The sequence below is a fragment of the Panthera onca genome, chromosome A2 (assembly GCF_046562875.1).
Source record: "Panthera onca isolate mPanOnc1 chromosome A2, mPanOnc1 haplotype 2, whole genome shotgun sequence".
Taxonomy (NCBI): domain Eukaryota; kingdom Metazoa; phylum Chordata; class Mammalia; order Carnivora; family Felidae; genus Panthera; species Panthera onca.
Window position 1 is genome coordinate 123,494,445 of NC_138340.1, and position 24,245 is coordinate 123,518,689.

Below are 24,245 nucleotides of genomic sequence, written 5' to 3' on the forward strand. Positions count from 1 at the left end.
TGTGATATAAGTGGTGCTATGAAGAATATTCCCTCTCCCTCCCCCCAAAATCCAGATATTTATGTCGTAGTAACTTGGGGAAGCATCTGCAAGGATGAAGTATAGCAGGGTTGTAAAGAACATGTCTGTTAGCCTTTATATCATCTATCAAGAAAAATGACTAGGTTCAGCAACGATTTTGGTGGATTTAATCATCACGCTGGGCTATAGCAGAAACCTATGTTGCCATTTGAATGTGGTAAAAACAGAATTAAAAGGCAAAAACAGCTTAATAGTATTAAATGAAAGAGCTGAGAGTTCAAAGTATTTTCCCTCACTAACCACAAGGCCTGTATTTTCAAGAGTGATGAAGGGAAACAGATGTGAGTTTGTTTGCCTGGTGGCCCTCACTGTGGTGGTGGTGCTGGGGTGGGGGGTTTGGGGGGTCCACTGCGACCATCCGCAGTGTGTCATGCAGGGCCATCTGGTCTCCTCCCCTTCTGGTCAGATCTTTATCCAGTCTCTGCATTTGCTGTGGTGCCTCAAATTTGAACCAACTCTACAGATTTTTTTTTTTTTTTTTTTTAACATTTATTTATTTTTTCAGAGACATAGAGAGACAGGGCACAAGTTGGGGAGGGGCAAAGAGAGAAGGAGACACAGAATCTGAAGCAGGCTCCAGGCTCTGAGCTGTCAGCACAGAGCCCCACGTGGGGCTCGAACTCACATACTGTGAGATCACAACCTGAGCCGAAGTCGGATGCTTAACCACTGAGCCACCCAGGTGCCCTGAACCAACTCTACAGATTTTAATGCAGGTTCATAAGAGGCTTAGCTGGAATGGGCTTTAAAGGATTCTAAGACAGTGGTTTTAAAAATGTGCAAATAGGGGCAGGCGCCTGGGTGGCTCAGTTGGTTAAGTGTCTGTCTGACTCTTGGTTTCAGCTCAGGTCGTGATCTCACAGTTTGTGAGTTCGAGTCCCACATCACGCTCTGCGCTGACCGCATGGAGCCTGCTTGGGATTGTCTTTCCCTCCCTCTGCCTCTCCCCCAATCATGCTGTCTCTGTCTCCCTCAAAACTAAACTTAAAAAAATAAACATTGATGCTTAGCCCAACCCCAGACCAAATAAATCAGAACATTAGTGTAGCATTAACACAAACCACCCACCGCACTCCAAGGAAAAAAAAAAAAAAAAAAAAAAAAACACCTTTTTACAAGTGAGGAATTAAGCTCAGAGAGGCTCCCGAGACTGTAAATAGAGAGCTGTGATCAAAGACCTGTTGTCACATGCAGAGCACCACCACCCAGCTGAGTCATCCCTGCAAGGTTTACTGATACTTTCTTGTGACAGCTTTGTTTTGCAGCTTTATTGGTCAAATACTTATAATCTAATAGACTCAAACTTTGTTTTACAGTCATCCTTTTCAAGGCCAGTACTCAGTGTCAGACATGAAGTTAAGATTCTCACAGTGAGTATTTAGAGAAAAAAACTAGGAAAATTTTTATGTCTGAGTTTATGCCATGTGTTTCATTGCTAATTAGGAATTGTTTTTCTCCACTTGATAGACTTGTGCTTCAAATAGTAACCAAATATGTGCATAACATTCTTCAGCTCAGCAGTGTGTATGTTTCAGAGTGAAAACACTGCTGTCTCATAGAGAATGGTGTGAACTAATAACAGAGTTGCCATTTTTATTCTGGTGGAGTAACTTTAGCCAATCATAACTGTAGGGAGAATTAACCATGCATCCTTATGTCCTTTTTTTTGGTTCATCTGCATGTTATTTTAGTATTTTCTGAAAATGTACATGCTTAAAAGTTTACTAAATTAATTGATGCACAACAAATAATTTAGCTTCTTTTCTCAATTCTAATTTGGGGGATGGTTATAGAAGGTGCTGTGTGTGAATTTTTGTAATGTACTTAAAACTTCTTTGCTTTACTCAGTTCTGTTCAAAACAGTGAACGTGGCAAAAAAATTGGAAACGTCATGGTCACAACCAGCCGAAATGTTGTACAAACAGGAAAAGCTGTTGGTAAGACATGCCCTTAGCCAGAAACAGATTAGAATCATAACACATCTCTTCTCTGTACTCAGTGTGTCATTGATAAAATCATAAAGTTGTAGAAATCTGTGTATCCTATAATAAAAGAGTGTTGAATACAAAAGTTGTTTTTGTGAAAATATTCACAAAATGTTAAAATTCTTGTGACATCAGGTAATGTCAAAAGTTCAGCAAATTTTGCCACACCTGATGGAAAGAAACCAATTTTCTGATGAATTCACTGTTCTCTTACAAGGATTCAAATTTCACTGGAGTTTTGTCCCCATTTCCTGTGCTGCCTGCATTTTTGTATAAGTAGTAGAACACCATAATAAAGCAGACATTAAGAGTGCTGTCTTCTAAGGTATTAACATACAGTAAAAAAAAATCACTGAAATGAACAGGCGATTTTTAAAAGATCAACAATATCAATAAAACCTTCATAGACTAATAAGAGAAAAAATACAAGTTACCAGTATTGGGAATGAAAGAGGGGACATCACTATAGATCTTACAGAAATGAAAAAGATTATAAGGGAATATTGTGAATAACTTTATGCCAGTTTTTTGACAATTTAGATGAAATATGCAGATTATTTGAAAGACTCAAATTGCCACGGTGCCTGGGTGGCTCACTTAAATGTCTGACTTCAGCTCAGGTCATGATCTCATGGTTCATGAGTTCAGGCCCCGCATCAGGCTCTCTGCTGTCAGCTCAGAGCCTGCTTCAGATCTTCTATTCCCCTCTCTCTGCCCCTCCACCTCAAAAATAAACAGTAAAAAAAAAAAAAACCTCAAATTGCCAAAATTGATGCAGTAAGTAGTCAGGAATTTGAATAGCCCTATATCTAGTAAATAAATTGAATTAAAAATAAAAACCATGCCATAAGGTTTTTTATTTAATCCAGGTAAAGATGGCTTCACTTATGAATTTTATCAAATGTTTAAGAAATAATACTGAATTTTTTTTTTAAGTTTTATCTATTTTTGAGAGAGAGACAGCGTGAGTAGGAGAGGGACAGAGAGAGAGAGCTTGAGAAAGAGAATTCCAAGCACAGAGCCCTATGCGGGACTCAGACTCATGAAACCATGAGATCATGACCTGAGTCAAAACCAAGAGTTGGACGCTTAACTGACTGAGCCAGCCAGACACCCCAGGAATAATACTAATTTTATACAAACTCTTTCAGAATGTAGTGGATGGGATATGATCCTCCCCAGTTCATCTAATGAGGCCAGCGTTACCCTGAGAACTGAAGCCTGTCAAATGGTAGCATGGTGTCATATTACATTCTTGTGCAGAGTGTTCTTCACTTAAAATACTTTGCAGTTTGTTCCATATCCATTCTAAAAAAAAGTCTCGTTCCTTTTTTATATGTTTAACTTTTTTTTTTATATAATTTCAGACTTGAATGGTGCAACAGTGTACATGCTCCCAATTATCTCAGGTTCACCAGTTATTTACATTTTGCCATATTTGCTTTGTCACATCAATATGTAAAAATAGGTGCCATCTCCTTCCTTAGCTTCCTTGAAAGGTTGACTAACCCTTCCTGTACACAGTTCAAAAGCCTTGGAATTAGGTGATTTCTGTGCAGGCCTGAGCTCTAACATTCTGTGTACCTAGAATCGGGGTGAGTGAGCTACATACGTACTGTGTGGACCCTTTAAAAGACAGACATAGAGCACAAAGCCCATCAGTGGGTCTGTCTCATGGCAGGGAATGGAATTTAAGATGTGAACATTTATTTCCATACAATATTACGCATTTAACTTACTTTGAATTCTTTTTAATAGAAAAATTCTACTTCATATAGGTATATGATGTCGATTGTTACTTCATTATTAGTGATGGTGCTGCTAAGGCCAGCTCTCTTCCCCACTCCCCTGTCTAAGAATAGTGGGAGTATATGATTTAACTGCAGTAATTTCACTTGTACATCAGCTTTGGAGATAAGGTTCTTTAAAACAAAACAGACAGACCTGAGGCAGATGGAGCAGTCGGCATCTTCATTTATGGCAGCAGCGTTTCAAATTTTTTTTTTTTTAAGTGTTTGTTTATTTTTGAGAGAGACAGAGACAGAATGTGAGTGGGTTAGGGACAGAGAGAGATGGAGACACAGAATCCAAAGCAGGCTCCAGGCTCTGAGCTGTCAGCACAGAGCCCGACACAGGGCTCGAACTCACAAACTGTGAGATCATGACCTGAGCCGAAGTCGGACACCCAACCAACTGAGCCACCCAGGCGCCCCTGGCAGCAGTGTCTCAGATGACAAAAGCACATTTCCTGAGAACAGCCTAACCACTCTTGCCTGGGGAGGTGGTTATCAGTTATCAACTTGGATGTGAGCCACCGAGAGAGCACATAGTTTGTTTTTTGTTTTTTTTTTCAGCTCTCCCAGGTGATTCTGATGCACAGCCAGTGCTGAGAACCGCTGGCCTAGCATGCTAAATATAAAGGAAAGAACTGGCTGACCACCTTCAGAACGAACGCTTAGGAGAGTAGGCTCTTAACCCAGAAGTTACCCAGTTTCCTACTAAATATGCCCATGGAAAGGGATTGTTTTGAACCTAGAAACTTAAACGGTATTTTAGTGGGGCGCCTGGGTGGCTCAGTCAGTTAAGCGTCCGACTTCAGCTCAGATCATGGTCTTGCAGTTCGTGAGTTAGAGCCCTGCATCAGGCTCTTTGCTGACTACTCAGAGCCTGGACCCTACTTCGGATTCTGTGTCTCCTTCTCTCTGCCCCTCCCCTGCTCACACTCTGTGTCTCTGTCTCTTTCAAAAATAAGCGTTAAAAAAGATGTTTTAATGCTGTTTTAGTAACTATTAACATACTGATGTGTAACAGTAAATAAACATTTATTAGCATTGGTCTTTCAGTATCTCCTAACAAAAGTGAAGACATGTTTCCTTTTGTTTTTCCTCTCCTCTCCCTCCAGGCCAATCAGTTGGAGGAGCTTTTTCCAGTGCAAAGACAGCTATGTCTTCCTGGCTTTCCACTTTCGCCAGTCCCGCCCCCCAGAGTCTCACTGAGCCGCCCGACGGGAAGCCCTGACAAGGTGTCCAGAGGCCGTGGTCACTTCCTTAAGTTTAAGTGTTCCCTGTCTGTCTGCTGTTCCCAGACTGTTCCTCTTCATTGGCCACAGGTCCATGGCAGGGGACCAGTACGTCGAACTGTTTACATGGATGGTTGCCCTCTGTCTAAACGAATTCACAGGATGCTGGAGAGATGAAATCGCAGCCATAGAGGGGATGGCTTTCCAGGTTGGGGTTTAAATTGACTACTTTTATTTCAGTCTGAGCCTGATTAAAACACACAGTGAACCTTCTAATGAATTTTCAGTCCTGATATTCTACATTTGTTTACTTTAGAAAAGTTTTTACTTATGTAAATTTTGTTCTCTTTTGCTGTTTGAATATCCAGGTGGCCATTGTAATTTATATGTGGTAAAATTAAGTTATCTTACTATTTTAATTTCAAGTTGGCCCTAAAATGTGCTTATAAAGTTAAGGGGCCATACAGTCCAGCCCTTTGTTGTTATTTTGCTGATTATGTGATGGTTTTTTGTTTGTTGGTTCTCTACCCACAAAACACACTTCTCAATTCACTGACTCCCAGAAACGTGAAAGCCAGAGGCAGTAGTTCTGAGGATGAAGTGTTTTGTTTTATGTTTATAGTTTATTCTTTCCCAGTCCTAAGCACTTGCTCTGAGGCATCGAGAATGTCACAGTGGTGTTGGAGTGGTGTAACCAGAATGTGTATTTAGGGCAAGGCTTTAGAAGCCCTAGGTGTGAGTTCTGTCAACTCTAGTTATCTTGCAGTCTTCTACAAGCATTTTTTAACCCGCAGTTTGTGCCTTCTATTTCTTCTTTTAAACCGTTTCCCATTGGCTGTTTACAGACATAACAGGTTTTTTCTTAGTCTTAATCTTCATACAGCTTTTCAAGGCACTTGGCCTTTCTACTTCCCTGATGGAAAATCCTTCGGTAATCAATCCCTACCCCATTATAAAATTATTTATAAAAGAAAAACGAGATGATCCATAAATATTAAATAGAAATCTCATCTTCACTCACGTTTAGAAAAGCAAGAGGCAAGAGGAGAAAACTACAGCTGTGACATCAGTCTTGTTTCACAAAGGACCTCTGGTTTCACCTTAGACACATGCACATGTGTGCTATGTACTGAAGATTTTTATACAGCTGGACCTCACGTATCTGCCATGCACAGCTCTCATTTGCTTTTCAAGGGGACTTTGGATGGGTGTTCTCAGGGAGTACTTACAGGGGACAGACTTTTTTCAGTAACAAAGGACACTTGGCAAATATGTTGTGAGTATGATCTACATATGATAGGGTGTTGGGAAAATAAGGGATCTAATTAAGGAGAACACGTGATTATATTTGATTATCCCTTACAAAATGTTGATGTAAGAAGTAAATTCTTCTAGGGCATGTGAAATGGACATAGGGATATAATCTAAATGTCTCTAAAATCTCCTATTTGTGTTTTAACACAAGTCTGACAAACGTAAAAGCGCACTTCCTTTTGAGCACAATAACTCAAGAATTCAGTGATGATCAATGAAAGGGCTTATTGTGAGAACTCTATTAACTCCACTTCTGCTGGGGAAGTTAGCCTTCTCAGGAAATACTATTTGAAGAGAAGAAAGTAATAACCAAACAACACCTTAAAAGGTAACTTTAATTAGTGTTGCACTGAGACTATAAAGAATTCATTCTAACATCCTGTTTCATGAGGCCGCATCATTAGTCGGGGTGTCTAGTGTTAGTGTGCAGTTGTTAGCTCTCTACTGCCCAAGCTTCACAGCGCCAAGAGCAGCTGCGAGGCCGGCCGGCACGCCGCTGGTCCATCCTCCAGTTTGTTTGGGTTGCAGGCTTGGGGTAAACTCTCATCTCTCACTGTTCAGAAGCAGGCCAATCTACACGTTGCTATCCCACTGAAATAAAAATGGTTACGTGAAATTTAACTTTGCTTTAAGATCACTTTTTCCCCATTTTAACATATACCTTTACATGAACTTGCTATTAATTTTTCTAGTTCAGAGTTCAGCTCTTAAGCTGGTCATTTAACTGACTTTCAGCATAAAGTGAGTATCTCAAAAGATAGAACTTTTGTCAGAGAAGTAGTCAAAAGACTGTAACTATATTTCCTTCAGGTTCTGGAAGGCATTGGAGTTTTCAGGGAGCGTAAGCTAATATGTTGTTGGCAGGGGCCCCAGGGCGGCCAGCACAGTTGAAGGCAGGAAGCTTGGCCCCTTGTCCTGGGAGCCCACGTGCTTGTGACTTGGATTCCAGGCTTCAGCTGAGTGGCCAGCCCCAGAAGCTGTAGCCTTCCTGGTTCTGTGAGCCACGGGAGCCAACATGGGGCCATCTTTAGACATAGCACCGGTAAAGGTGGATGTTCTGCTTTGGCCACACTTACTCCAGTCCCTTTGTGTCTAAGAACTGAGTATTGGTAAGTAGGCCTGGGGGAGCTAGGGTCAGCCAGGCCTTTCCAGGGTGTGCCAGCCACACAGACTGCATCTATAGCTTGGCGGTGGCCTCACTGCTATCTAGGTAACTTAAAAGTAGTGCTGGGGAAAAGTCCCTGACATTTAGTTCCTACTAAGGCATTGTGATGACAATTGACATAGGGAAGGAAAAGAGTTAAGGCTACCCGACCTGCGTTAAGAGAAAAAGTTGCATGTCAAGAGTGAGGCTCAGAGTTATCTCGCGTATGCATTTGGCTCACATAACCAGGATGAATAGTCTATCTCCAGATCCCCTAGTGATTTACTAGTTAGTGCCCAAGCTCTAAAACAATCCTTAGCTACTTTTTGCTTTAAGAAACAGCAGAAATATCCTCAGGCAGCAAACCAGAGCATATGACGTGATTTCCTCAATCTTATCTTGCTTTCTCAGTTCTATATTAAGCATTGGATTTTTTTTTTATGATAATTTACTTTAGAAACGTAAGAAAGCAAATTTGGAAGGGAGAGAAGTTAGAAGTCACAAAATTGAGGAACAAGGTACTTACAATCTGAATGAAGGTATTCTGAGGACACAGTATTTAATGTGCTGAAAGTTACAAGAATTCTTTTACAGAGAAGTTAGGATTTTAATCTACTGGTTACAAGTTTGAAAATGAAGCTATAATATTATCTTCCCGGCAGGCAGGTTTTGTTCTTACTTTGTTTTGTGGAAGTTACAGCCCGTGTTTCCCTCTGGGCCTGGTGACGAGTTGGGGAGCGTTCAGCTCTGGAAGGGGCAGTGGACTGATCTTGAACCGCATGAACTTTTATCCTTGTCAGCGGTTGGGGCGAGTAGCCTGTTAGGACAGTAGCTGCTACATGTTGTCCATTATTTTATCAGGGAGCTGGTTGGGACTCGAGATGACATCAACATTTGCATGCCACCAGAGGTGGCCCAGCATTCGTGGCCTTTCCACCCAGGTCGGTGGGCAGCCATTAAAGCTGACAGGGAGCGCAGCCCTGGTTTCTAGAAGAGGATTGTCATTCTGTGCAACGCAGTGTGCCACTGGGAGTATTTCATTCCAGGTCTTTGGACTTCGTGACATTGGAATTGTTTTTTCATAATTTCCAACATTCCATAAATATTTGTCAAGGACAAAGAAGAGGAATGTGGATCTTTATTGTTTTCACATAAATAACTTTGTACGTGTGACTTCCTGCTTTCATATGAAGGGGAAGAAATTAGCTCCTCCCTTGTATGGTAACTCCAGAATTAAAAAGATTGTGCACGTATAGGGGTTGAGTATATTTTGTAAAACTCTAATGATTTGTATTTCTGTGCTGTTCTAAAGTTTACCTTTTTACTTCTATTAATTAAAGATATAGAAACTATATATTTAAATCATGTAAATGGGACACAATTTAGGGTTTTTTCCCAGTCTTTTTCATCAGCTTCTCACACACACACACACAGTATGCTGCTCAGATTTTTTTGTGTGCAATATAAACATTTGAACATTTCAGTCAGGTACTGAGCCAGAAATGGTAATTGAAGTTTTTTAGAAAGCTTCTGTGCTTAGAAAATACTTTGTTTTCTTGAAATATTAATAATTTATAGCTGGAAAACTAGGATCAAGACTTAATGTGTTTCAGGCCACTTGGTCATTGCTTCCTAAATGTAGGAAGCGTTTGATTAACAAGTTGGTGAAGGCATTTAGTGGTCACAAAAATAGTTTAAATATTTGAGATTAAAGGCTTCCCGCAAACCCTCTGAGAAAGTTTAGCTAAGAAATCTTAGAAAGTTTTCTGAGGAGGTTTGGCTGTGGCACATGTTTTGATCAGAAAGATAGTTTCTCTTTGCTCCAGTAGGTTTATAATTTGTACTAGTTCTTTCTTTCCGTTGTCATTTGTTAAAAAAAAAAAAAATGTTAAAATATAAATCACGTCTAATCATAGTGAATTGTAAAAGTTCTGTATTTTTATTTTAAGGAAACATAAGAATAAAATTATCCTGTTTGTCCTGCACACAGTTGTACTTGGCCTGTCTTTCTAGAAATACCCTTCATGTTGTCGGTGTGGTCTCTGGCCCGCTCCACGGTTGGACAGCAGTGCCAACTTCGTGTAAGAAACCAGCACACAGACCCAACTAAAGGACTCGTTACTCCTTTAAACTCTCGTGTTGATGTTGCTTATGGTGGTGCCTCTATTTTTAAGGTGGTGGCCTCTGCAGGAAGAGCCTCTTAGCTTCTGTGGAAGGCTAAGTGCACAAAGTATAACCAAGCAGAGATTGGTCGTGCAGTCATATCACATGCTCACTGACAGAAACCCCCAGGGGAATAGAACATTGTCGCAAGCAGCCCATTTTCCCATCTGGACCGGTAAGCTTCGGACTAGCCCTTGGCATTTCCACTGAGGGCTCCTGGCGTATTTTCATATATATTTCCATGTATGGTGATTTTCTTACAGCTGTTGTACAAAAGATGAGCTTTGTGATGTGCTTCATAGAAGCAGACAGATTTCTTTGCCCCATGGGAACGTGCGCTGACTTGAGTGTAGGGTTAATTTAAGGTACCAGTGTTCTCTGACGTGCACCGTTAACACCCCGGAGCTGATGAGGTACTTGGCCACAGTAGAGCTCGGTGCCACCGGCCTCTCGCCTTTTCCAAGGACCTCTGCCAACTGGGCGTCAGGCTCTGCTGTGGTGGGGTGATGGTTCCCCCTCCTCTCCAAGGTCAGAACTGCCTGTTTTTTACTCCGATAAGATGGGAGTTGCAATTATTGAATCTGGTAACATCTAGAAGGAGTATGATTATGGGGCCAGTTTTTTTTCCAAGGAATAGCCTTTCGTGAAGGTCTTCTCTGCCTGGACTTAATCTCCCCACACTAAGCATACTTTGTATGATCATGGAGTCAGAAGCCAGGGAGCAGCCTGGGGCAGGAGATCAGAATGGTTATGCTCTTTGCATAACCTGTGAACACCTGTATTTGGAACTGCTGACATCCCAATAGGACAAGAACCAAGATTCAAACCATTTAAATGTATGGGTTTTACCTTTCACTGGATCCGGCTACATTCCTGCAGCACATGAATGTTGGACTAGAGCTGTGGGAAAATGACGAAAGCCACATGATGAAATATGGATCGTTGTTGAAGCCAGGTGATGAGGATGTTGGGGTTCATTAGACTCCTCGTTCTGGTTTGGGCTTATGACCACCATCTTTTACTTTTCCTGCTTATTCCCGCCCAGGCAATTTCTCCTCAAAAGCTGTAGGGAATTTTAAAGATTCAGGTCAGGCCCTCAGCATCAAGTCAGTGTGTCTGCCAGTCCTATTCTGACCATGTGTGGTTCCAGCCACCTGTCCTTGTAAAACAGAATTTCTCTTAGTTCCTCTTTATGCCCCTAGAGCTAGCTTTACAGTGGAAGGGCTGGAAAAGACAGCTCATCAGTTTTTGGAAAATGTGTTCCTCTGTCACGAAGTTCTCACTGTTGTTCCTCAGTAATGTGTCTCCATTCCATCTCTTTCTAGCTCTGCTTCCACATTCCCAGTGCGTCTGACCCTTAACCGGTTTCCGTTTCTAGCCCTACCCCCCACACCCAGATACATCTTCCCAAAACATGGCATTTTTGTTACGTGGTAACCCTCCATATCTACTTACTGTCTACAGAATTAAGTCCAGTTTCCTAAGTCAGGCACCCAAGGTCCACCACATGGGAACTCATGCCCCATTAGCTTCTCCACTGCTGCCCTAGTCTCCACAAGCCCCGGGGCAGACTGCAGCCTTTGCTGTGCCTCACTTTCCCACCCCCTGATTGTTCAGAGAAGCATTCCTGAGAGAACCCACAATTGAATACCCAGCGCCAGCCTCTCTCCTTTCTTAAAGTGCCCCCCGCCTTGGAGCTACTTTGAGTCCTTTCTAAAACAATTGGACTCAGGGTTTAGTGAGAACCACGTATATAGGGGCTTCTTAGGCTTGGAGATTCGCAGTTGGTAAAACTTTTTTAAGAAGACGTGTGGGGCAGCGCTTGGGTGTCTCAGTCAGTGGTTTTGGCTCAGGTCATGATCTCACAGTTCTTGGGATCCAGCCCTGAGTCAGGCTCCACCCTGAGCTTGGAACCTGCTTGAGATATTCTCTCTCTCTCTCTCTCTCTCTCTGCCCCTCCCTTGCTTATGCTTTCTCTTGCTCTCTAAAATAAAAAAAGATGGGCAACTTAAGTGAAATATACCTACAGAAAAGAGCAAGGAATATACATTAAAATAAATCGAAAGCAACCATTCATGTAACCACGACCCAGGTAAGAAGTAGCATATTAGCCAGCACCTAAAAACCCTACTCCGTGTATCTCTCCATGGTCATAATTCTTCCTCCTCCAGAAGTATTTTATACTCATTTTTGAGATAATTATTTCTTTATAATTTTACCTCCTTGTTCCTACATTTGTATCCCAAATTGCATAGTTTGTGTCTATTTTTGAACTTGAATAAGTGGAATCACCATTTGTATTTTTCTGCTTAATTCTTGTTTTTAGGAGATTATTCTCCTTCATTGTTTTATTAATACAGTGCCGTTCTACAGCTATCCCACAGTTTATCCAGTCTGCCAAAGGTGGACTTAGCCGGTTCCCGTTCAGGGCTGACATGAATGGCGGTGCTGCTCTGACCATTCTAGTGCACCTGCATGTGTTTCTCCAGGGTGTAGATGCCAGAGTGAAACTGCTGGATGTTTTTCCGCATTGTCTCCAATGCTTAGGTATCACAAGGAATTTAATTTTTGCCAATCTGGTGGGTGGGTGTGAAATGGTATCCGATTGTGGCTTTTGATTTGCATTTCCCTGAATACTAATAAGGTTGAGTGCCTTTTCATTTATTTATTAGCCATTGAGGGAGAGCACAGGAAGGAGAGGCAGAGACACAGAATCTGAATCAGTTTCCAGGCTGTGAGCTGTCAGCACAGAGCCCGATGGCAGGGCTCGAACCCCTGTGAACCGCGAGATCATGACCTGAGCTGAAGTCAGACGCTTAACTGACTGAGCCACCCAGGAGCCCCTAGATTTCTACTTTTGTTAAATGCCTGTTCCAAGTCTTTCACTCATTTGTCTTTTAGGTTGTCTGTTTATTTGCTTGAGCATTCTATGAGTTTTTATATGCATGTATATGTTTGTATTCTAGATACTATTTGTCATTTATGTGTGTTGCAAATATCTCAATCTGTGACTTATCTTCATTCTTTATGATCTGTTTTAATGATTAGAATTCTTAACGTAGTTAAATATGTCTTTCCTCTTAGGCTTAGAGGAAATCCTATTTTTCTGTGTCTTATTTGTAAATAAGACTACTCTACCTCAAGGTCATGAGATTCTCTATGATCTTCTAGGAGTTTCTAAAGCTTTGCCTTTCATATTTATTCACCTGGACACCTGGAACTTCTTTTTAGGGTGATCTAGAGAGTAGAGAGGTCAAATTCCTCCCACTACCCCAGCCCCCGGACATGGCTAGAAAGTTTTAACATTTCTTCTTTTGCCATGTAAGGACTACTATAAACTACTTCATCTTCTGACTCTCACTTCTTTTTTTATTATTTTTTTTTTAATTTTTTTTTCAACGTTTTTTTATTTATTTTTGGGACAGAGAGAGACAGAGCATGAACGGGGGAGGGGCAGAGAGAGAGGGAGACACAGAATCGGAAACAGGCTCCAGGCTCCGAGCCGTCAGGCTCTGCCCAGAGCCTGACGCGGGGCTCGAACTCACGGACTGCGAGATCGTGACCTGGCTGAAGTCGGACGCTTAACCGACTGCGCCACCCAGGCGCCCCCTGACTCTCACTTCTTACAAAGACATCTTAATATGCAAACAAGAGAAGAGCATAGGGTCAGAGTAAAGGAGAATCCTTTAAACCAAATAATTGAGTTGTACTGATTAATTTGTCTATATTTTTCTCATTTTGTTACAGGTTCTGTGCACTGGTTTATGGAGATGGATGAAGGAACCTTATTTTTTTGAATCTGAAGGGCTGACATTCCCCAAGTCTAAAAATCACATAAGTGTCCAGTGTTTTCCAGAACTCTCCCAGGCAGCCACAAACTCTCAGGACTTTTAACACATCAGAGACACACTGGCCTCCAGAGACCCAAGATTTGTGCCTCTTTAGCTACTCGCACTGGGAAGCCCCTCTTAAGATTAACCCAAGTCCCTCATACTGCATTTTAATCTCCAGCTGCTCCCCATCAAATATTTAAGGGCCTACTATGTACACACGTGGTGCCTGGCCCTCTGGAGCCCGCTGTTCAGCAGGGACAGGTGAGCAGTTATCACAGAGGGCAAAAAGGGCCAGGGCCAAGGCCAGGATGCGTTTAAGCCCATCAAGGTGGCCAGCTGCTTTCTGAACAGGGACGAGTCAAAGTCTCTTCCCCTGGGAGCCTAAGTTGAGACCTGAAGGCTAAGTGAGAGTCGTTGGGGGTGAGGTGGGAGTCAGGTGCAGTGATGGGAGAGGCTGTAGAGGACTCCGGGGCTGGGAGATCAGCACAGGCAGACTTGGAAGCGGTGAATGGTCTTCGGTGTGGCTGGGCCCTCCACGGCTAGGTCAGGATGGGGAGAGCCCTGTCAGCCGGTAGAAGGGGGATAGACTCGGAGAAGGCAGGGGAATACCTGGAAGGGCTTGGCTGCGGGCACGAGGCGGGTCGGGTGCTGCGGATTAGAAAGTTGGTTGAGAAGGACTCACACCCTCTTTCGCCCTGCCCTTGGCCACACATTCAGTGATGTTTATCGGAACCCAGCAGCCACCCTGCCCTTTCCTCAGCAGTCCAGTCTCCCAGCTTTCCGCCGACTTTAAATCACATTCGCCCCAAACAATAGGCCCAAGAACAAAACTGTGACTGCCGCTCTCCGTCAAAAAGTGGTCACTGTGAGAACATGTTTTCCATGGATTTTGCCAGAGTTTAGCGGCGCTTGTCAGTGAAAAGCAAGTCTGAGAGATTGGGGAGAGCACGGGGGCCACTCCAGCATCTCAGTTACTCTTCTGGCCAAGTAAAGACCCAGGAGACCTGCCCCACCAGCGCGGTGTAGAAAACTCACTTTTTCTTCACACACTTGACAGGCAGGGAGTACTTTGTATGCTCAGAAAGTCCATCTGCAGTCATCATCTGGATTTTCATTTCTATTTGATCCAGTCCATGGATTTTTTTTTTTTTTTTTTTTTTTTAACCCCCCAATCAACTTTCCCAGAAGGCAGTGCTTTGCTCTGGGGAATGGTTAGGTCAAAGTCGGATAGCAGAGGATTTGAAAAGTAGCCTCTCCACGTGCCCCTCCTGGCTGTGCCCTAGATGATGGTCCCTCAGCAGCGCTTCCTAGAAACCACTGAGACTGAAGTTAAACTACACCGTCCTCAGCTGCAGTGACCCTGAACTGGCCCTTTGTGCAAGGTCATCCATGAGACACCAATGCCTCCGTGCCCTCAATAGGTCACTAAATGCTTTTACAGTGGAAATTCCCAGGTTAAGTTCCACAGGTAAAGATGAATATTTTGTGTGTGTCACCCATTGTATGGTTGTTCAAAATCACAGGGCCAGCAGGACTGGAATTTTTTCATCTTACATATTTTCCCACCTTTGAAGTATTAGTGATAGCTCCCTCGTTTTGAGACTCAAGGTTTAAAACATTTTTATTCTGTGTGCCATGAATTCCACTCCTTTGAGCATCTGGGCTTAATGAATCCTTAGCATTTTTCTTTTGGCGCTTTGTTGGAAATGAAGGATACTCTCCACTACTCTGGTTGGAAGATATGTGTTTTATTCCCTTCTAAGTTATCAGGCTAAATCCTGTGACCTTTCTCCCTTGAAAAGCAGGCAGTGTTTCCAAAATTTCTAACACAATTCCTCGGGAATGTGGAATGGGTTTCCTTGTGGACAGTGTTGTTTATGGGGTCTCTGTCTCCATTCATAGAAACCTGCATGTCAGAGAGACAGCGTATATATGAAAACAGGATAAAGGTGCTAGAGAACCGAAATGCTCTGGGTAGCAGCCCCCCAAAACCTGACGGCTAAAAACAGCTCCCCTCGGCTGCAGCCCCAGCAGCAGTAAGTAAAGATGCACTCAGTCACAAACCAACTTACTAGGGTCCTGTCTGGAGTCCAGAAGACAAGAGGAGACCTCTAAAATTTGATATAAAGTGATGAGTGTCTTGAGAGGTCCACTAAAGTGCCATGGCAGTCCTTTCTGCTGGGACAATCAGAGAAGGCTTCCTGGAGGTGTTATGGAACCAGGCTGGAACGATGGCGGAAGAAGCAAGCGGCACTCGGAGATCTTGGTGGATTGGAGATTTATTTTACACCGGCAGGCTCAGAGGAGACTGTTTCTCCAAAGGTCTGAGCCCGGAATGCAAGTCGGGAGGGTAATTTATAGCCGACAACTTCCATATCTGGGGGGGAGGGGGGGGTTTGCCCACACAGCAAACAAAGGAAGAAGAACCCAGAGGAGGGGTCTCTAAGCTGGAGACCAGAGTTTGTTTTAGCCCCGTCGGCCATCTTTGGCGTACTTGACTTCTCCAACAGAGGAAGTGGCATTTGCTCTGTTTCTTGAGTGAAGAAGGTAAGATTCTGAATAGAGACAGTAAAGGTGAGAGCAGATTTTTAGCCCACCCTCAGGGGGTCCCATCGCCTGTGATGCAGAAAAGGAGAAGCTCAGAGTGAGTAAAGCTCTAGGAAGGGATGAGTGATGATGGAAGAGAACTAAGAACCTCTGGAGATGCTAAAGCCAGAAGGAGCCTGAGATGCATAGCAACCACCCCGAGTTACTCTTGGTGAGAATACAAGGCTTAAGGAAAAGACAGTGAAGAGAGGGAAAACCCCAAGCGGCAGATGAAAGAAAAGAAGTGCAGTTGACCCTTGAACAACGGGATTAAGGGCACCCTTGCAGTCAAAAATGTGTGTGTAATTTTGGACTCCCCCAGAACTTTACTAATAGCCTACTGTTGACCACTGGCCTTACTGATAACATAAACAGTCGATTGATGGATATTTTGTGTGTTATATGGATTCAATACGATATTCTTACAATAAAGTAAGCTAGGGAGAAGAAGATGATGTTATGAGGAAAATCATAAGGAAGAGAAAATATATATTACAGTTCTATATCAAAAAACCCCACATATAAGTGGACCTGACAGGGGCCAACTTCCTCTCTGAGGTGGGAAACTGCTCAAAGTCTCAGATGAATGATGAGTAAGGCCACTCTGACAGAAGTGGACACCCTCCTCCAGCACTTGACCATTTATTCCTTCCTTTGTTGGGTATCCATGCTTCCCGTAGTCTAGCAAGCTCACGCATTCCAACAGTTTTTTCAAGTGCGTTTGAACATTAAGCTAATACTTGTTTCATTGCTTTAAAAGGTGCCCTTTTAAAAAGCAGGATCCCAGTCACTAACACAGGAATGAACATTTTTATGGCCCTGTGCCTTAATTAGGGGAGAGCATCGAAGTCATTTTAAATGGACTTAATCTCATCCTAAGCCTGGCCAACATTCCATTCCTAAGGGTTTACATCAAGGAAGTCATCCAAAAGGGGGAAAAAGGTATGTGTATAGAGTTTTATGTCACTGTAAAGGACAATGAAAAATTGGGAACAACAGAAGGATTGCTATGACACTTAAGAGTAATACTAACAATGCGCACCTGGGTGGCTTAGTAAAGTGTCCGACTCTTGGTTTCAGCTCAGGTCACATTCTCACGGTTTGTGAGATCAAGACGTGCAATGGGCTCTGCGCTTGTAGCATGGAAATTGTTTGGGATTCTCTCTCTCCCTCTCTCTGCTCCTCTCCCCCTCAAAATACATAAAATAAACATTTAGAAAAACTAATACTAGTAAGTATGATGCTCACTTGTAATGTTAGCTATTAATCACTGAAAAGTGAGGTAATGTAGAGAAGAGGAAGATACAGAAAAAAGATTATACGAATACAGGCGGTTCACGGGAGGGCAGGAATCCCAACTTGTTTCCCTCTGCACTTCTTCTTCCTTTGTCTTTTCCCAGTTTTTCCCATGCTGGTTTGAGAACATGGAAAAATGAGTTGATTTTGGAGATCAATGACACTTCGGTGATTTTCTTCTGCTAATGAATGGTAATGTGTTGGAGGGGACAATCCAAGCAGTGATCAGGGTAGGGAAGACATTACACATAAGTAAAAGCCTCTCGCTTTGCCTGTGTCTTTCTTTTTTTCCCATTAGGCCCTGAACACATCTCCATCACCACTCTTAATGTTCTGGGGGTAATAACTATCTAGTATTATAATGGATGGTGCGGGGGAGGGGCTGGTGCATAGTAGGCACTTGATGAATATTGTGACATCCCTTCCAGTGCAAGCCTCTCTGGTTACAGTTTACCAGCCCCAGGGTAACTGATGTACGTACTGAAACAGCAAAAGGAGCTAAGGAAGCAAAATAAAGCAGCACTTTCAACTATTTCTATTTTACAAAGTGCTTGGTGAAACTGTAAAAGGATATTTAGTACCACAAAAAGTAGGCCAAGGGTAAGAAAAACTCTCCATACCCAGGAGAATTCAGCTGACCAAATTAAGTCTGATCCAGAATAAACAGTTCTCATCTGGAAATCTAGCAGTTCCAGAAAGTACTGTCCAAGTGGAAAAAGGCCCATGATGCTGGTCTGCATAATTATGTAACCCTTTAGGAAAGGGGAAGGAAGTGCCACCATCCTGGGGTACACGGGGAAAAGCAACCGTGAGAAAATAATAGTACTCAGGCCTCAAAGAAGGGGATTGTGCTACTAGAGAAGCCAGGCTCACAAGCCCTTTCTCATGAACTTGACCAACTTTGGTCATTTTTCCCTGTGCCTACCCAGTGTCCAAAACCGAAAACAAGGTTCCTATTATCCAATCCGTCCAACAGAAATAACTGTCAAATAGGCACGTGAATAGCACTGCACGTGAAGGAACTCGTTTGAAATGAGACTGGAGCTCAGCTGCAACGGTCAAGACCAGTCACGTCTGTGCTTTCTCTGGAAAAGCATGATCATCACCCCTTTGAAGATCACTTAAAAACATCAAACAAACTAGATCCCAGATGGTAAGAGGAATTTAAAATATAACTCTCTTTCCCTAACAAATTGTAAAAATCCAGGCTTGAAATTAAAAGCAGGGATTCAACGAGCTTGTGTACGCCATGGTCACAGCAGCATTTTTCACAGTAGTCAGGGGGTGGAAACAACCAAAGTGTCCACAAACAGAATGTGCCGTGTACAGACAATGGAGTATCATTCAGCCTTTGAAAGGAAGGAAATTCGGGCACATGCTACAGCACGGATGAACCGTGAAGTCACTGTTAAGTGAAATGAGCCAGGCCCAAAAGGACAAATACTGTGTGACTCCACTTGTATAAGGGACCTGGAGTAGTCCTAGTCATAGAGACAGAAAGTAGAGGGGTGGTTGCCAGAGGCTGGAAGGAGGGCGAGTGGGGAGGGGAGATAGTGTTTACTGGGCACAGAGTTTCAGTTTTGCAAGATAAAAAGTTCTGGAGATGGATGGTGGTGATGGTTATGTAACATTGGGAATGCACTAAAAAAAATTTTTTTTTTTTTATTTTTTAGCACTTATTTTTAAGAGAGAGAGCATAAGTAGGGGAGGGGCAGAGAGAGGGAGACCAAGTATCCGAAGTAGGCTCCACGCTGTCAGCACAGAGCCTCACGTGGGGCTCGTACTCATGAACCATGAGATCGTGACCTGAGCCAAAATCAAGAGTTGGCCGCTTAACCAACTGGGCCACCCAGGCGCCCCTTAATAATAATTTTTTTAATGCATTTAAAAAGACCATAGAACTAGGCACTGGAAGAGACACTTGGGATCTTTAACTTCAGTTCTCTTACACTTCACCGCCGTTTATTATGGAATATTTCAAATATATACGAAAGTAGAAGAGTTTAGTAAACCTCCTTTTACAATATACCATTCAGCTTCGATAATTGTCAGCTTACAGCCAATTTTATTTCATTTTTAACGTTACTTTTTCCCCTCAATCCCACAGAATTTTTATCTTTTAAATTTTTATTTGGGGGGCGCCTGGGTGGCTCAGTCAGTTAGGCGTCCGACTTCAGCTCAGGTCACGATCTCGCGGTCCGTGAGTTCGAGCCCCGCGTCAGGCTCTGGGCTGATGGCTCAGAGCCTGGAGCCTGCTTCCGATTCTGTGTCTCCCTTTCTCTCTGCCCCTCCCCCGTTCATGCTTTGTCTCTCTGTCTCAAAAATAAATAAAACGTTAAAAAAGAAACAAAAACAAAAAAAAACAAAACCTTTAAAAAAAATAATAAATTTTTATTTGGAAATAATTTCAAGCATACATGTAAGGAACAAAAAATGAAAATAGTAAGACAAAATCAAATACCTATCACCCTTTACCCAGATTCATCCCTTCATCTCTCTCGCTCTCACGCACACACACAACCCTCCCCCAAACACTTTTTTTCCACCTATTGAGGGCAAGTTACATATATCATAGCCCTTTACCCTTAAATACTTCATTATGTATTTCTTTAAAATGAAGATATTCTCTTACATATAGTACAGTCACCAACTTCAGTAAATTTAACACTGACTCAATTATATCTCTGTTCCACCTTTTGTATTCCAATTTTGGTGATTATGTTCTTTATAGCATTTTTTCTCTTCCAGTTCAGGGCTAGGTGTTGTATTCAGTTGTCAGCCTCCATTTCCAGAGACTTTCTCTTTTATAGCATTGACATTTTGGCAAAATAAATACCTCTTCCTTTTTTTTTAATAAGATGGTCCTCACTGGGGATTTGTCTACCATTTTCTTATGATTAGATTCCAAATACACATTCTTGCCCAGAATACCGCCTAGTTTATGTTGTGTTCCTCTCAGGATATCACATGTGGAGGCGTATGTCTATCTGCCCCTTATTGGTGATGTTGATCTTGATCACTGGTCAAGGTTGTTGCCCAATTGCATCACTCTACAGTTACTGCCTCCCCCCTTGCAAATAAGAAACAGTCTGTGCGGAGATGCTTTAAGATCATGCAAATAATCTGCTTATCAGCAACATTTCCCTTAGATTCAGCGTCTGTATTTACCTGTTGCTGCATAATACATATGTCAAAACTTAGTTGTTTAAAACAGTATTGGGGCGCCTGGGTGGCTCAGTCGGCTAAGCATCCGACTTCAGCTCAGGTCACGATCTCACGGTCCGTGAGTTCGAGCCCCGCGTCGGGCTCTGGGCTGATGGCTCAGAGCCTGGAGCCTGCTTCCGATTCTGTGTCTCCCTCTCTCTGCCCCTCCCCTGTTCATGCTCTGTCTCTCTCTGTCCCAAAAATAAATAAACGCTAAAAAAAAAAAATTAAATAAAAATAAAAATAAAACAGTATTTATGATCTCAGTTTCTGTGGGTCAGGAAATTGGTAGTGGTTAGCTTGATGTTTCTGCCTCAGGATCTCTGGTGAGATTACATTTCAGTGTTGGCCAGAAGTTGCCATCATCTGAAGGCTTGCCTGGGGCTGGAGAATCCATTGCCAAGACAGTTCATTCATATACCTGGCAAGTTGTGCTGAAACTGTCAGTTCCTTGCTTCACAAACTTCTCTCTAGAGTTGCTTCTGTGTCCTCGTGGCATGGACTGGTTTCCTCTAGAGCAAGTGATCCCTGAGAGAGCAATGCCTTTTGTGACCTACTCTTGGGACTCATACACTGTCACTTCCACTACAGTGGACTCATTAGGAGTTACTAAGTCCAGGGGCGCCTGGTGGCTCAGTCGGTTAAGCGTCAGACTCTTGGTTTCAGCTCAGGTCATGATCTCGCAGTTTGTGGGTTCGAGCCCTACATCACACTCTGTGTTGACAGCATGGAGCCTGCTTGGGATTCTCTGTCTCCCTCTCTCCCCCCCTTTCTCTAAATAAATAAACATTTTTTTTTAAGTGACTAAGTCCAACCCACATTACAGGAAACAATAAGCTCTAAACTTTTTTTTTTTTTCCCCAAGCTCCAATTCTTGAAGGGAGACTATCAAAGAATTTGTGGACATATTTTAGGATCATCACAGCATCCACTGATAATTCTTGCCTGATACAGTTCTTTCTCTGATACCTGGAAAATAACGGTTTTCCAACTATATCCTATACTGTTTTTGAAGCAAACCCCAGCAGTATATTTCATCTGTAAATATTTAAGATGTATCTCTAAAACAAAGATGTAATGTTATAAGCTGATAACTTAATATTATCAAGTAACAAATCAGTATTTAAATTTCCATTTGTCTCATGAATGCCATATTTTTTGACATACAATTCACATCCCATAAAATTTATCCATTTAAAGTGTATAATTCAGTGGTTTATAGCATTTTCACAAAGATGTACAGTCATGATCACTATCTTAATTCCATCATCCCAAATAGAAAACCCTGTATCCAATAGCAGTCACTTACCATTTCCCACTCATCCCTTGGCAACCACTAATATACACGCTATGGATTTGCCTATTTTGTACATTTCATATAAATGGAATAATACCATATGTGGTGTTTTCTGTCTGACTTCTTTCACGTAGCATAAAGTTTTCAAGATTGATCTATAGTGCAGCATGGATCTTTTTTTACTGCTGAATTCCATTGTATGGGTATACCACATTTTTATTTATCCACTTTTTGGCTATTATAAATAATGTTGCTATGAACATTTGTGTACAAGTTTCTGTGTGAAGCCATGTTAATTTTTGGTTGAATGAGGACCAAAGTAAAGTCTACATAATGCTATGAGTGGATAAATCCTTTAAGTCTCTATTATAGGTTCCTCCTTCTACAACTTTATTTTTTCAATTTGTTAAAGAAATGGAGTCATTTGTCCTGTGCAGTTTTCCAAGATCTGGATTTTGTTGATTGCATAATTTAACGTGTTCTTCTAACTTCTATAGTTTCATAAATTGGGACCTGGGTATAGAGACGTCGTGATCAGGTTTTCTTGATGGAGAGAAGAGGCAAGATGATTATAGGTAGGCTGTCATCCTACCAACCTAATTCTCTCTCTCTTTTTGTTGTTGTTTTCCTGATATTTTGATATTAATGATTATTGCCTAGATCCATTTTGGAATAAGAAGTAGTGGTATCTCCGGGCGCCTGGGTGGCTCAGTCGGTTGAGTGTCTGACTTCGGCTCAGGTCATGATCTCGCGATTTGTGAGTTTGGGCCCCGCGTCGGGCTCATGCTGACAGCTCGGAGCCTGGAGCCTGCTTCGGATTCTGTGTCTCCCTGTCTCTCTGCCCCTCCCCTGCTCATACTCTGCCTCTCTCTGTCTCTCAAAAATAAATAAATGTTAAAAAAAATTTTTTTTTTAAAAGTAGTGATATCTCATTCGGTCATTCCTTCTTTATCTGTTAGCTAGAATATGTATAAAGAAAAAATTTGCCCCTCTTTTATTATCACATGATTCAATTTGCATATAAAAGGAAGGATAAAATGCTTGATTCTTTCCCTTTATTTTACCCTCTAATAATGATCAACTATTTGTAGGTTTTAAAAATGAACTTGTGGGGGCTCCTGGGTGGCTCAGTCAGTTAAGCATCCGACTTCGGCTCAGGTCATGATCTCACGGGGTTTGTGGGTTTGAGCCCCGCGTCAGGCTCTGTGCTGACAGCTCAAAGACTGGAGCCTTCTTCGGATTCTGTGTCTCCCTCTCTCTCTGCCCCTCCCCTGCTCATGCTCTGTCTCTGTCTCAAAAATAAACAAACATTAAAAAAAATTAAAAAAAAAATGAACTTGTGGATTAAATGTATTTAATACATTCTAATCCACTGGAGTTATTTTGTTTTTCTGTAATAGTTCTTTTTTTTCCCTCAAAATAAGTTTCCAGGGGCACCTGGGTGGCTTAGTCGGTTGGGCATCTGACTTCGGCTCAGGTCATGTTCTCAAGGTTCCTGGTTTGAGCCCCGCGTTGGGCTCTGTGCTGACAGCTCAGAGCCTGGAGCCTGCTTCCGATTCTGTGTCTGCCTCTCTCTGGCCCTCCCCCCGCTCATGCTCTGTCTCTCTCTCTTAAAAATAAACAAACATTTAAAAAATTTTTAAAAAATAGTAAGTTTCCATATTTTGGCAGGAACACATGAGTAGATTTTTTGACATTCATTATGTTAGATGATTAATGACATTTCTTTTGACATAAAGTCCTCTTATTTAGGGTTTAATAAATCAAATATTCTAATGGGTACACTTTTTCCACATAAAAGTAAGAGAGTTTTTGAAAATTTTCATGCTAATGTTTTTATTTTTGAAGAAGATAAAAAGGTTAAATATTTAATAGACCATTTCCAGGAAAAAAAAAAGGCATTGACCTATTTTATGTGGTATCCACTAGGAGGTTCAGTAGATTAAGGGTAAAATTAAGGTCCCTTTATGTACCATTAAACAGCTGGCACCCTCATAGAGAGGAATATTTTCAGCATAGAAGATATGTGACACAACATGTGGTTGGTATTGGAAAAAGATCTACTTTCAAATACATATATTAATATTTGCATTTTACTGCCCCACCCCCATCCCCCGCCCAAAATACTGCTTCTGGCACAGTGACGAAAGGCAGCGAAAATTAACCACAATAAGTGAAGGGGAGATGTGTTATGATTCAGAAGCTTTAATTCGCAAAAAATTATTAACGTGTGTATCTTCTTCTTGGAGTTATTCTTACTGTTGCTCACATTGTCCTCTCTTTGCAATGGTTCTTTTCTTTTTTATTTTATTCTATTTATTTA

General features: G+C 42.1%; 1 protein-coding gene across 10 annotated transcripts in view; it reads left to right on the forward strand.

Annotated features, from left to right (window-relative positions):
• The window catches only part of AVL9 (AVL9 cell migration associated), a 96,571-nt gene that overhangs the window by 59,301 nt on the left and 13,025 nt on the right, over positions 1-24,245 (forward strand). For 2 of the 10 annotated variants that reach the window (XR_014137302.1, XR_014137303.1), the window contains exons 14-18: positions 1,398-1,451; positions 1,930-2,018; positions 4,969-5,293; positions 9,718-12,253; positions 13,454-18,574. Coding sequence is in view for 1 of the 10 variants with exons in the window: in XM_060632851.3 (XP_060488834.1) it covers positions 1,398-1,451; positions 1,930-2,018; positions 4,969-5,084 (259 nt within the window). In the remaining 9 variants the exon portion in view is untranslated. Of the gene's footprint in view, positions 1-1,397; positions 1,452-1,929; positions 2,019-4,968; positions 9,529-9,717; positions 12,254-13,453; positions 18,575-24,245 lie in introns of those variants that run through there. The other 8 variants (XR_014137306.1, XR_014137307.1, XR_014137304.1 and 5 more) reach the window with 8 other exon arrangements.